Source organism: Scomber scombrus, chromosome 10 (assembly GCF_963691925.1).
Source record: "Scomber scombrus chromosome 10, fScoSco1.1, whole genome shotgun sequence".
Taxonomy (NCBI): domain Eukaryota; kingdom Metazoa; phylum Chordata; class Actinopteri; order Scombriformes; family Scombridae; genus Scomber; species Scomber scombrus.
In genome coordinates, this window is record NC_084979.1 from 17,317,351 (window position 1) to 17,332,688 (window position 15,338).

The window sequence follows — 15,338 nt, forward strand, 5'->3', positions numbered from 1 at the left end:
CCCCCGCGGCAGTTTGAGAAGGAATGTAGAAACAGCTGGTCCCTTTATGTTGTTAATATAGATTATTACTGGTTAGGCTACTATTTGGCTACTGTTGCGAGCAGGACGACTACTGTCACATAGGTAAGACTAACTCCATGCAGACACAGACAATGTCCCAAATAAGACAGACGGCAGTTCTATGATATGCTCTCATAGGTCCCTCAGATGTGGGAGAACACTAAGTTCTCTCGGCTGACCTTTTCTCCAAGTTAATCTCACTCATTTGCTCTGGACACCTATACTGGGTGCCATACGTTGTTCAGTACAAGGAGCCACACTTTCATCCTCCTGTTACAGTCCCTACAGACCCCAGCTTAAGTTAACCATCTACAGCAGCTGACATTATACATCTGTACGCATCTTAGTGATGTTTACATAGTTAGTGTTGGCCAGGGTGCAGTTTCCTGTTTTCATCGCCTCTGGTCTGAAGTCCTCAGTGCTGTGGTTCACGGCCTCCTGGATCTCCACATAGTCGGATTTACTGAGAGTGGATCCACTGCCGCTCCGACCACTCTTCTTTAGTTCCTCAGCTGAGTTGGCTTTAGGCACACTTGGAATATTCAGATACTGTGCCTGTTCCTCACCCTCTGTCTCTCTGTGGTAGAAGTAGTTGAAGTTCGACACGATGACAGGGACAGGTAGGGCAATGGTCAGGACACCAGCGATTGCGCAGAGAGACCCCACAATCTTGCCTCCAATGGTAGTTGGGACCATATCTCCATAGCCCACAGTGGTCATGGAAACCACTGCCCACCAAAAGGCCTCAGGGATGCTGGTGAAATGGGAATCTGGCTCGTCTGCTTCGGCGAAATAGACAGCACTAGAGAAGAGGATCACACCGATGAACAAGAAGAAGATGAGGAGGCCCAGCTCACGCATACTGGCTTTCAGAGTCTGTCCCAAAATCTGGAGCCCCTTGGAGTGACGTGATAGTTTGAAGATACGAAACACTCTGACTAGACGAATGACACGGAGAATGGCCAAAGACATAGCCTGCTGGCCTGCCTGGCTGTCCTCTGGTCTCTCTGCTAGCTCTGTGCCCAGGGTGATGAAGTAGGGAATGATTGCCACAATATCAATTATGTTCATAATGTTGCCAAAAAATCCAGCTTTACTTGGACAGGCAAAGAACCTGACTAGGAACTCAAAAGAGAACCAGATGATGCAGAGGGTCTCCACAATGAAGAAAGGATCTGTAAAATATGTAGAGCTATCATAGGTATAGGTGGCGTTGGACATAGATTGGAGAGGAAAATTGTACATCTCCTCATCTTCATTTCGGAAAACTGGCAGTGTCTCCAGACAGAAGCTGACAATAGAGATAAGAATTACCATGACAGAGATGATGGCAATGATACGAGCAGGACCTGAGCTCTCTGGGTACTCAAACAGCAGCCAGACTTGTCTCTGAAACTCATTGTCTGGCAGAGGCCGCTCCTCTTCCTTTATGAAACCTTCATCCTCTCTGAAGATTTCCATAGCCTCCTCACCCAATTCATAAAACCGGATCTCCTCAGAAAAAATATCCAGGGTCACATTAACAGGCCGACGCAGCCTCCCTCCTGATTGGTAATAATAGAGAATAGCATCAAAACTTGGTCTATTCCGGTCAAAAAAGTACTCGTTTCGAAGAGGATCAAAATACCTCATCCGTTTCTTTGGATCGCCCAGCAGTGTCTCTGGAAACTGGGACAATGTTTTGAGTTGCGTTTCAAAGCGTAAGCCCGAGATGTTGATGACCACCCTCTCACAGCACTCATGATCTGGCTCCGGGTCATATTGGTCATGAGGCTGACCCGGATGCGCTGCTGCTTCGTCCGCAGGGTCGCCGGTCGCAACCGTCATGCTGGAGGGAGATGGGACCTGCAGCTTTCAGAAAGTGTGGGGCCACGTCAGGCCACGAAGAGATTAATGCTCCACACACTTGTGGGTTCAGGTACAGGCAGATCTGCCTGTGAGGAGCTAAAAAAACAGGACACAAGGATGAGAAATGCTGCAATTTTAATTTGATTTCCAAGTGCGCCATGTTTTTGTCTTTTGAATTGGATGAGCATGAACAATTTTAAGCAAACAAATTCATAAAACAAATTGCATTAATTAGTATATCTTCCTGACCAACTGTTTATAGTCTCTTTATTTTTATAAATACAACACTTCCACAGGCAAAGTAATTACCAGAATTACTGATTTTACTATTTCAAGACCTTACTGCAAACAGTCAACCAAAGGACCAGTTGAAAATAACAAGCAGTGGGGGCCAACCATTTGAGCACATTGGCTCTATTGTGTCTATGTGTATTAGGTTATGAGTTCTCCTTCATATGAGCACACTACAGGATCAATATGCTTGCCAGTAATACTGCATCAGCTCTCACAGGGTGCAATTACAACCAACAAATCTGATTATATGCTGAGTGCTCCATACAATCTCTGAGATGAATTTCCCCTATCTGTATGTGTGATGGGACTAATATTCTCTCCTGGAGCCAAACTTTAGCAAATCATTGATAAAATTAATAGTTTAATTTAGGGATAGCCAGTAGATGACATACAGGCCAATGATATGCACTTGGCACTTAATAGGCTATAGCACAACAGATGCATGTCTTAAGATGCAGGTGTATTTCAGGCTACTATAACCAAAGTTGGACTATCTGAATGCAAATCAAAAAGTCTTACCTATTTTCACAAGCTCTTCTACGACTTGTTTACAGTCCTCTAATTGTGATGGTGATGAGTAAGGGGCCCAGCAGAAGTTGCCCGGCCCAAAGTCAGCGCCCACGGTCAAAGCAGCTCTTTTCTGCCAGCCATATATCACCCGAAGCTCTGCAGCAACGCAGCAGTGGGAGAGGGGACAAGGGATGAGGATGCAGGAGTTACCTCCCTTGCCTCAGTGACCAGCAGATACATGTTGTGATGCAGCTACAGAAGGCTACAGGTTGAAGTCGGCTGGAGTGGCCATGATGTTGTGGTGGGAACAAAGTGATTTTCGTGAAAGCAAATCTTAAAATTCTGACATCAGCAAATTGTGAGGCCCCCACTTCAGAACAATATGACGCCACTCTCAATAACAGCAAAGGTAATCCTCTAGCCTGATATCTGCAGACTTAAAGAAGGGAGGTTGCAGTTAGGCGTTGCTGTCAGTATTTCTAGTCGGAAGCGCCCATACTTCGGCAGATTTCATCTAAGGCGAAATCACCTGTTTGATCCCAAACAGCTAGGTCCGTATTTCACCCTTAGCTTTTTCATCTGTGCTTTTTAGCTCGTTAAAATGTTAATTTTTATTTCATCTCCACGTAAGTTCCACCATATTTTTTTCTTATTGGGAATATCCATATGAATACACCAATAATGCACATTAACAAATGGAGGCTTATGTTCACTACCCATTCCATGGAATAACGCGTCCTCTGATGGCGTTTTTAAAAGGTGAAAAACATTTTCTCAGAAAATGTGCCAAAGCAGACAAGTTCATGCACTGGCGTATTTAAACATTAAATGGAAGTGTTGTAGTTGATTGGCAAGCTCGAGTGAGTTAGTTTGGAGTGGCAGGTGCCAGACATGCTCAAGCCATTTGCAGCCCTCTCCCGTGTGGATCATGGACAGCCACAATATATTCCATGCATTAAACAAAGCAGCATAGCTTTATCTGTTTGACTACAGCATAATTTCAGATAATGGCATGCAGGAATTCACCCTGATTCTCTTGTTGCGTAGACGTATGTATTTTTATCCAGTTTGTCTCCTCTTAAAAGGTGCTTAGATGTCGTGAATCCATTCCTTAATTTATGTCCTTCTTCCCTTATTTGATTAATATGTCCAGCGGCTGTGTCATCTCATCACGACCAACTGTGTTTGAGCTGCCGGCTCTTCCCATGTCTCTCATATTTCACCATAATTCACCATAGTTGTGCTGCGTGGGCTGCAGTTGGGCATCGCAGCGCATACTAAGAGCTTCTTGCGCGCCTCGCCCCATCCCTCTGCGCTCCCCCTTTCCCGACACTCCAGTCCTCACTGCTCCACATTAAAGGGGAAGCATCGCCCACCACAGAGTGGAAACGGGTTTTAGCCAAACATACTCATGTAATGTGAGAACACTTACAAACAAAACATTTAGAGATAGAAACTGAAAACAAATTTATGTAGTTTGTCATTTGCCCCTCATGCATCTTACTTGGCACCATGCCTACAATACAAAGCCTGTAATCACCTGTGAACAGAGCATCAAAGTCATAAGGCAACTTGTATGTGCAAAGAGAACAACAAATTGAGTCATTTGATCGTCATTATCCAATATAGTCTATGTTTGTGTTTTATGTTTGCACAAATATGAGAATATCAACTAAAATATATGATGAGTAGTTTTGAAATATTTTATACAGTCCAATATAACATATCACAAATTTTCCTCAAAGGGCTTTACAATCTGTACACCCTGTATCCCTAGACTCTCAATTTGGATAAGGAAATCTCCCCCAAAAGAAATTTGGGGGAGACAGAACAAAAAATCAGAAAAAAATCCACCTGTGAGGTCCTTAACATTTGCAGGCTTCTGCACAACATAATTTGTTGAGCCATTGACAATGCTCTGGTTATTTACAGATCTGCTTACTGTATCACAGTCCACTAACTACTGCCCAGGCCAATTAAGCACATGCACACTCTCACACACATAGAGGACTGATGTAACAGCTCTTAATGAAATCTTAAACTACAAATGTTGGAATTCATACTGGAGAGTCCAATGATTGTTCCCTGTCCCTCTTTCCTCCACTGCTTGAAAGTGGGACAGGTGAAAACCCAGATATGTCTTCAGGCAGTGAGTGGGTATCACACATGAAGGAAAAAGAGACTCCACAACCCTGCAGAGAATACATGAGGATTACTGCACCTTCCCTCCTCCCCCCATATGTTCTCCTTACTCTGCCATTCTGTACAGCCCAAGGACAGGTTCAACATGATATGCAATCTTACTCCAATCAAAGTGCCAAACTACTGATTAAGATGATGACATGGGACCACAGGGACTGCAGCAGTGGTTCCCTCTGCACAGAGCTGATAACCAGTTTTCCACTTTGGCTGAAGGTCTCATTGAGGGGGTATTGACACTTTTACATAAGCAGGCTGATGGATGGTCAGGAAGTCTTAAATCTTCATCGTCCATGAATGTAAATGAAGCAGGACCAATATTAAATGGAGGGCAGTTCAGAGCCCGGCCACCAATATCCAATTCAAGGAGTCAGTAGTGTAATCATTCATCATCCTCAACCACATTCCCAACAGTTTTCTATAACACAGTTTTAGTAGCAGGTCGGAAAAGGACACTTAGGGAATGGGATAAATGGGATTGAGTTTGCTGATATTGGGAGTGGGTGGATCATATGCTCTTTAATGTAATTTCAAGTTTCATTTCATTCTTGCAGCTTTTCTGCTTGAAGAAAAGCTATTGGGAGTGGGTGGATCATATACTCTTTAATGTAATTTCAAGTTTCATTTCATTCTTGCAGCTTTTCTGCTTGTACTTTTTGAATGTGGTCATTACGTTCGCATCACATCTCATATTAAAAGTCAGTGTGATTCATAAGAATGAACGTGTTCTTTCCCTGACCTCAACTAGCTAGTTTTAGTTGCCTACTCTAAACCGTTCTGTAACATTACATTTCCTGAAAAATTGCTTTACCATATTACACCTGAACCACATTTTAGTTGGCAAATACATGCAATAAAAATATTCCGGTTGATACATTGAAGAAAATGTTCAGTTTTACCAAAAACTAAAGAACCCCTTCAGACATATTTTAAAACATATACAGATAAGATTTGGTAAAAGTAAAATATATTTATAGAACACATTTAAAAACAAAAAGGTTTTGACCAAAGTGCTTGACTGAAGTGAATACTAATTTGCTTTTGAAATGGCTTTTCCACACAAAAAAAGTTCAGTTACCTTCTTAAAATTCTCAAAATTACATCTGTTTCTGCTCCCTCATTGAAAAATCCAGAATATATGAATTAGCACATATTTTTTCATTTTAAAAATGTAACTGTAGCAATGGAGGCCTCAGGTTTCCACATCACATTTGTATAAGTTGCATACTGTCCCACTGGCTTTAAATCGGTTGTGATGTCACATATATTGCCCTCAGGTGTACACCTTTAAATCAGATTTAAGGTGTGCACAGCAAATTAATGTGTAAACTGATTTCCAGTGTCAAATTCTGCACAGTGAAGCAACATACAGGTAAATTAGGAAAGAGGAAAACACATTTTTTAGTAGATAGAGACTTTAAATAATTTTTAAAAATAGCTGCATATGAACATAATCTGTGAGATATGCAATTGATGCTTTTAAGATTATCTTTCTAAACTATGCCATTTCCAGTAAACTGTGTCTTGTAGAAATAGTTTCACTGGAACACAGTTGATCAGTAATTTTGAGGGCCGTTAAGCCTCCAACCAGATCTTAAATTCTGTCTCCAGTTCCTCCTCACCTTCAGGTTGTGCCAAGTCTCAGCAGGATGAAACCATTGATTATGTTTTATGTTCAGCCAAGCAGACCAGATGGAACCTCATGGAGAAACTTAAGAATGTTTTCCAACTAATGACCCCACATGGATGCAGTAACCCTGTGCGAGCATTGCTGTTGCAGAGTGTTTTTCACTGTATTAAACATATTTTCACTAACAAAGACCATGCCATTTGTATGGTATTTAAAAGAATCATTTATTGGGTTTGACATGAAGCTTTAGGAAGAATTGGAGGAGGGTCAATTGCTGTGGGATGACTGGGGTAGAGGAGAGGGATAAGGAGGGTCAATCACCGGGTGGATGAGCAGGTTGGTCGAGTTTGTCTATGGTGGGATGATGGGGGACAAGAGGAGGGATGAAAGGGGTCAATTACATGGGAATGAACGGGCACCAATTGGTGTCGTGACATCGCTGGAGCATCTAGGAACCCGGTGGCCAAGACTCAGGGGCACATCTCAATGAGCTTGCAACTTCATCATCACCCAGTGGTTCCTATAAGCGGGAGAGGGAGCATTATTGTTTGTGGTCTGAGTTTTGTTTGAGCTGTGGACAAGAAAGCGAGACATTTGTTACAGATCATATAATGATGATCAGGACAGGAAAGTACAGGTATTGTTCACAATGCTTATAATGCGGTTGTTGGCCTATTCAATACATTTACCCAGTGAATGAATTCTGATAATTTACATTCAGGAATATTACTGAAATACAAAAGAAGACCCACCTAAAATCTCCACCCTTTTCTATGCAGCAATACCTGTAGATGAGAGAGAGGGAAGAGGAAAGTGAAAAAAAGAGAAAAGAGGGGTTGATCCAAATTATGACAGCAGACTGCAGGGGAGGAGCTTTGTCTTGGATGACCTCTACTGGTGCTGCAGCAGGTGATCATTCACTTACAAGCTATGACACACACATAGATGTAGTACACTTATAGCATGCAAAAAGTTGCAAAGACAAAAAAACAAAAACTACACGCTTGTGTTAAAAAAAAATTGCAAACACACACACTTACATAAACACACACACTTGGACACTGTCACACTTGCTGCAGGTGTTTCTATTTTAAATGTTATCAAACTGTACACAACCTAAATGGAGAGTAGGGAAACTTAAAATACCCACTCATATACACACATATAAATACACTCTTACACACCTCATATGGCTAAATTACAATATGGTTTCCCCCTATACGACAGTTCCAAATGCCATCATAACCTCTCATTTCATTATGAACAAATGCAATCTTTTTTTCTGTTCTCTATGACATGTATTAAAATAGTGCTCCTACAAGAGGCACTGGATTCAAGGAGGAAGCCTCCTCCTCAATGATAACCAGCCAAGTAACTTAATATCCACATCAGCTTACTTTTACCCCTCACACCTTTTTTTCCTACATTTTCTCCTCTCTCTTTCTCAGCATGTCTCCCTCTGGGGTCCCTCTATAAGTTTTAACGTTTGCCCTTGGATGTTCTCTACCTGTATGTTTAGAACAGCCAGGTCATTGATGATCATTGCTTTCATGGTGAGATATGTCCTTACCAGTAGTAGAGTACTCAGCTATTGATTCTGGATGTGGTTTCACTTTCTGTTGTTTTCCCTGCCTCAGAAAACAAGGAAAAATCAATGAGAGCCTCATCGTGCTGGAGGAGTGACTTGGCTAAAAGAGGAAACTTGTCAGTATATTAATGACATTTATACTGCATGAGTATCTATTAATGGCAGAATTTATATGTGCAAAGATCTCCTGGCTTTACGCATCCACTGAATGTGCAGTGACACTGAAGAAATAGTCAGCAGGAAATGTAGTTAGAGGTGTGCAAAAAATGAAAATGAAGGGGAGGGATAGAAGCGGTGAAAAGGGTAGCTGATAAAGGTCACAGTGGCAGAGTGATGAGTCATCCAGTGGAGCACAGCAGCAGCATCTCTCTCTCTCTCTCTCTGTTTTACACTATCACCCTCTCTGCCATCTGTCTGTTTGTTTTGACAGCAAAAACTGAGATGACTGGCAGCAGATCACCCTGTCCACCAGCTAGAAAAAAATGAGTCTTTGTATCTGGGTCTGAAATATGCTGCATATAATATTTTCAATGTGTTTGTTTGTGTGCATGCATATATTAAGTATGTGTGTGTGTGTGTGTATGTTGTATGTCTTAAATTGCTTTTTTTGCATGTGTCTTTGCATATAGAGCATATGTCTTGATGGGGAGTCCCGCCTTGTCTGCTACGCCTGTGTCTGAAAACTGGAACTGATCAGCCAATCAGCATCCAGGAATAATCTCATTTTGTGGCAGCACTAGCAACAGCGTCATGATCCTTAGCAACATCTATGCCTGCATTGCCAATACTGTGTTGGTGAAAGTGAAAATTGAAAAGTCTCAAGAAAAGAAGATAAATCACATGTACAAAAGGTGGAATGTGTGAAGCTGGCAATTCTAAATGTGTATCAGTGAAAATATGTCAATCAATATATGTGTGCATGTTCATACAATAAGCCTATGTTTACAATATGTTTAATCATAAAAACAACAAGAGAAGTCTCTTAAAACAATTTTAAATGCAGGTCTTTTATAATGTTCCTTGTGTTTATTTTTAGGCACTTAAAAGTCATTCCATCAACTTTTTTTCATTCCTCATTAGTTGTTGTTGGCATTTAGCAACACAATATCTCTGTTGGCATTGTCTTTACTCCACTTAGACCTGCTGTCAAATGGAGTCCCTGCATGGTGAGACCCAGTCAGCCCGTGGGGCAATACATTGTTCCTCTGCCAGAGACGCACACATACAATATCCATAAACACACACCGACACAAAATGATACACAGCCAACCCCTGCCCTCTCAGAAGCTGTGTATGTGTAAACGCTGCAGAAGTTGACACTGATACAAACAGTTTAAGTGGTGATCCCTCCAAAGCACCTGCAGAGAGCTGTATCTGGTCTCTATGGTCATTCTCTTTATCTTACCAACAACCCTCTCTTGTTGCTATGGAGATTTACTATTGTAGTGCCATGGATGGTGCTGAGCTTTAATGATATCATACAGTTTTTTTTTCTTTTTTGTGTGTGTGACCTCAAACATAAGTGTATACCATTCATTAACCTGTTTAACAATAAAACCAAATAGACTCTCTCTATTTGAGAGAGAGAAAAAAAATATCAGGAAAAGAGCCAGAAAGACAAACAGTGTAGGGTAGATTTGTCCATAATTGTGCTGTACTGAAAAATATTGGGAGTATTTAGCATTAATTTCCAATATGTATCACAGAAAGGCAGTTTGACACTCACGGCCACACAATAGCCAAGGGAGATGGCAGAGTTATTTGCAAGCTTGTGGATTCACTGGAGCAATAAAGCACACTCGATCTTACACAGCATGACATTGCGATGGCTGTAAACCTCTAGAATGTTAATATTTACCTCCCCGGCAGAGAGATGATGAAGTTTTCCACTGGCTTGGATATCCTTTTACAGAACTACAGAGGAGATTTCTTCTCTGTGAGTGTGTGTGTTTTTTCCTGTCACCAGTCATCTAAAGGGCTGCGAGTCAGACAGTGTTTTTCCCTACTAAAAGACTCATTGTCAGTCCTTGCACGGGAAACATTTAGTAATCCGTGCCATTTACTGTATGACATTTCCCAGAGTTTTCTTAGTAAAACTTAGCTTAGGAAATGAGGGCAATATTGAATGATTTAACCATAAAAAATGTCACTATTTCTTTAATAATTTGTGCAAGTAGGAATCACCAGATCTATTGCCTTATTGTAAACAATTTTATATTTTTGCTTATTATTTACTTATTTCATATTTAACCTGTTGATGGTTAAAATAGAATAGATGGGTTTTACTGAATAACAACATATTGGAGTGAATTAGAGAAGTGGATTAATTGTACATGAACAACAAGTTATGTTGTTTCAAGTCATATTTGACATGATTGAAACATATTGACTGTACACAGAATAGATAATAAGGTCTATAATTGGGCCTAGACATTCTCCCAGACATAACTGAATAACATTTTCCCAGTAATTGAGTGAAAGCAGTCTGCAGTCCCTCTCAAATAAAGACAGTGCAACTCATAATCTCTTTATATGGGTCATGTTTAAGACAGCAAAGGATAACACTGAACAAATACTGACATACACAACCTTCCCCTGACTACATTCTGTCCCATCCCCAAAAAACACCAGTGCACTCCGGGGGAAAAAAGAGAGATTCCACGGGCTTGTGTATACATGTGTGAGTGTGGCTGTGTTTGTCTGCATGCCTTTGTATTCTTCAATTGTTCTCCATGTGTAGGTCAGGGGAATAGCAGCAACCAGCACATGTACATACATATGTGTGTGTTTTACATATTGGCAATACAGAGTACACAGACCTAACAAAGGCATATGGCTAACAGTCTTAGATTTTATATCGCAGTTTCATATCAGCAAATCACAATTGGCCTCCGTTTTTGCCACTTTTGACTTGAAGCAAAAGCTGTTGGTTAGTTATTGTCCGTAATGGAATATCAGTTTCCCAGAAGCATGAGTAAAGAATGTAGAAATCCTTGTAAATCTGAGGAATTAAATGTGCTTTGCAAAACTGCTGGCTGTTTCCTGAATATGTCCTTTTGAATTTTACAGAGAAAGCAGAATGGAGAAATGTCCGTAACACAGTTCCAGCTGAATTCTGTCACTGTCCTGAATCACATTTGATGCTGTGATGGATTCACTCACAGTGTGTTAACTCCAGAAGAGAAGCAGTCATAAAACTGCAGCTACAAAACTGTAAGTGGAGTATTTACATCTGCTATTTTTTGTAATTCTTGCATTTCCTGAATTTTGGATTGAGTGGTGATCCACTGTAGGAGGTGGAGGGGACTGCTAGGCACAGCTTTTTGAAGTCCAGGTTTGAGGACACCAGTCAGGAGGGATAGGGCAGGGGGAAGAGAAAATTGATCCAGTGGGAGCTCTGTCTCAATTTTTAACTTTGGCCCATCTGGCCCAACTGGAAGACCAGTTATCGCATCCCTACAGAGAAAGAAAAAGGCCACTGCAGGTTAATGTGAAATCTATTGATTTTTATTGGATAGGTTCACAATTGTTGTTATCTTAAAACAATATTCAAGTGCCCAAGTGAACATTGAAATAATCTTTTCTTGCCATGATCACTCCTCTTGTTCATACTGAGAAGTAAAAGATCCTCTCCATCCATCTCCTGAGATGGATGAAGGGGATGTTTCAACAGTCAGAGTGAACAACAGAAATGACTACAGTGAGCAAAATCTCTTTCAGTGTTCTAATGGGCACCTGACTTCTTTTTTTTTACGACAGACGTTAAAATATCCTGTTCATATCCTTTAACAAGGTGAAAACCTTTATCAGTAATTTTCAGTGAATGTTAATTGAAGTTCAAACATGTCATATTGACTCTCCTTATCAAAAGCCTATTTACCTGTATAGGAGGCAGCCTAATTGGGGTCATCAGGGGTTCTAGGAGGTCTGAGAAGAAAAATGGAACAGCTTTCACCTGAGAGAGGAAGAGGGGAGGAGGAGGAGGAGGAGGAGGAGGAGGAGGAGGAGGAGGAGGAGGAGGAGGAGGAGGAGGAGGAGGAGGAGGAGGAGGAGGAGGAGGAATGTGGAGGCGGAGGAGGAGGAGGAGGAGGAAGAGGAGGAGGAAAGGAAAAAGCACAATTGTTGGAGTCGTACAGTGTGGCCAGACCCATCTAACAGCTCAGTGGTCTTTCTAACAACACAAGGCTGCTCCGCTTCTCCCTGCTGTCTCATTACCACTCATGCAAAAATCAAACTATAAACACTGTCAGCTCAGAAGGAGAGGAGAGGAGAGGAGAGGAGAGGAGAGGAGAGGAGAGGAGAGGAGAGGAGAGGAGAGGAGAGGAGAGGAGAGGAGAGGAGAGGAGCTCACTTAGTGCAAATTACTCTGTAGAAGCTAAATGCCGACACTGCAGTAAATTTAAAGAAACAAGAGCAAAAGTAGAAACAAGTGTGAAACTCAATTAAAGTGTGGAGATGCACATTAGGAGAGGTGGACAGAATAAGAACTGAAACGATGAGAATGTATGGCAATATATTATGTTGGGTTTTTTTGTCTTTTTGCCAATCCATCCTGCCAATTCCCATGAGAACAGCTTCCAGACTTGTCCAATCGTATTAGTGATAAACAAGTAGCCCTTGTCTCCTGCATAATATATCTTGCTTGCTGATCAATAGACCAATTTTTCTCTTCATTGGAGCTTTTTGTTTAACCTGAGAAATGAGCAAGCCATTTAACTGATGACCAGTGTGGAGGTTTTCACTGAAAAAAAGTCAAGGTCAAGGGTCAATATGGAAAGGAATAATCAATGAAGGGGTCATTCTGTGGGACCTCCCAATTTGCCTTCAGGGCATGCTGGCTAATGAGAATGACCTATTCACTCAACCATGACTGGAGAGGTATAAGTATTATTAGTCTAGTACCATACACATGCAAGTGCACACACATGGCTGCTTGATAAATTCACCACTGTGTCTTTCAAATTTCTTATTTCCGTCACACCATAGTCTCTGTTTCAGTTAGAGTAATCACAGTCAGGGAGGACACTGAACATAAATTTAGCCATACAGTAAATCTGCAGGGATTGCAGTGCAGCAGAGAAGAAGAGAAGAGAAAGAATGCGGTGCAAGAAAAGAGGCAGGGTATTGGCTAACACTGTGGTCAAGAGAATTGTCAACCCAATTCACACACTAATACAGACAAATTATAATATATTTTTGTTTTTTAGGTTTAGCTGTACTGAATAAAACCTGCGCAAAAGAAACCCCTCTCCTATGCATTCATTTAACAAACTATGGGTATGAAACAGTGCAGAAACCAATAGCGATTACAGTATCAACACAATATCTAATGGGTTTGACCTCTGTGTTGTCAATGGCAAAAGGAGACAGAGGTCACAAAGCCACCTGTTCTGTATAGTGGGCAGTATATAGTGGTCACCTGGTGGCATCCCTGAGACACACAGGGTGGGCACGCTGTAGGTGTCCATCTCATGCCTCATTTCATAGGCAAAGTCAGCTGAAGGTGAAAGACAACCTGGGCACACTACATGGCCCTCTATACACAGTCAGAATGATGGAGGGGTGAACATCTAAACACCAGCAGCTGGTTAGACATCACTATATCGTTAAGGATTTGCATGGAAAAACTTAAAAGAAACCAAAAGAAAGAAATAAAACACTGACTTCTTACTTTCATAATGTATTTACCTTACGTGAGAGTTGATGTCATGTCATTTGAATAAGGTGTATTCTTTTGGGAGTCATTCTCTAGACTGGGAATCTAGTCAGCAATATCGGGTCTGCCTGAAATGCCAGGTTTACACAACAGTGTAAATCTACAAACAGTATAAACGCTGGTTTCATTGCTAGAGGTAAAGGAGTAATTCACATGGAGAAGGGCACGGCAGTGCTCCAAACTTACCAATGTTATCAGTGGGAGAACAGCAGCCTCTGCTGAGCGCCCGCAGTAGTGCACTCAGGACAGCCAGACACAATGTTCTCCCAGTCCATTCATAATTCCTTGTGCGCTGCCTCTCCTTTCGCTTCTCGGGGTTTAGCACCTTTCCGAGTTGAGCCTGGTTCGTTTTTGGTGGGGGAAGTTCATTGTGGTAATTTAATAACAGACCTCCTTTACTCCGATTTGTCTTTGGGTCAATGCAAGTCACTGAGTGGGCTTGTTGATTAGCCATAGTGGAGCTGGCACGATTTGACTTGTATTTTACGCACAGAGAGCGTGATGACAAAACAGTCTTATTACAGACTGAAGACAAGCTATTTAGATGATAATCTTCAATATAGCTTCCAAGCCATCTGGGAGGTTACTGTGGAAACAGAGGACCCATGGCAACGGTGATTGGGGTTACCGAGGAAACGACCGTCGCCATGGAGACTGCATCACAGCGGGCTATATTTGAGGCATCCAAAGAAAAGCACATTCCATCTTTGATTGTTGTATGTGTGCGTGAAAGAGCTCTGTGTTTCTCCCCTCTCACGTGTGTCTTGCGTCGATAATGACACACTGACAGACGGCTGGCCCCTGTGTTTACATGGTGCCGTTACGCATTAAAAAGCTACCAGTACAATAAATATCCAGGAATTATAGGGGATTGATTTTAAAGACAGTAGCATTTGGACTAGACTTTAACGCACAGTAAATGCATAGCACATAACGGTCTAATTGAGATAATATATGCTGAACTGTGTTTTTCATACATTACATGTGTTTAAACACACACACATATTTAGATGATTCTGAATATTATACACAGGCTATGACTGACGAATCACGACTCATAACGCATGTTAATACAATGTGAGTGTCCTTCGAGTAAAACATACATTTGCAGTCATCTTTCACGGTTATAAAGCTTCTATTTCTACCTGTTGTGATAATATACTGGATATTGCACAATGCACAACTGGTCAATTCCCCCACTCAGAAAGGAATAGCAGGCCTAATACTTTAAGGAGCTCTTGCTCTCCAGGCGCGAATGGAAGAGAATTATGAATTCAGATCACTGAAATGAAAAATCCTGATTCTCTGAATGGAGCACAAAGCAGCATCTCTGAACAGACAGGGTTTGCTCTTTCTTTCTATCTCTTTTTATTCCCTTTTGTTATTAATCTGATCTACCGCTGCTTACACACACTGGTGCGCAACGACAGAACCAGCTGTGTGTTGACACATCGACCCATGTCCTGTGTTCAGGGCAATGACACTAATACTGG

The 15,338-nt window shown here is 41.5% G+C and overlaps 1 protein-coding gene across 1 annotated transcript; it reads right to left on the reverse strand.

Moving 5' to 3' along the window:
- Positions 1-384: 384 nt before the first annotated feature.
- Positions 385-1,887, reverse strand: kcna2b (potassium voltage-gated channel, shaker-related subfamily, member 2b). The gene has a single exon (XM_062426757.1). The coding sequence runs from the start codon at positions 1,885-1,887 to the stop codon at positions 385-387; it is 1,503 nt and encodes a 500-aa protein (XP_062282741.1).
- Between the last annotated feature and the right edge of the window lie 13,451 nt (positions 1,888-15,338).

Bases quoted from the DNA above. Each gene is read 5' to 3' on its own strand.
- kcna2b (XM_062426757.1), bottom strand. From the start codon at position 1,887: ATGACGGTTGCGACCGGCGACCCTGCGGACGAAGCAGCAGCGCATCCG.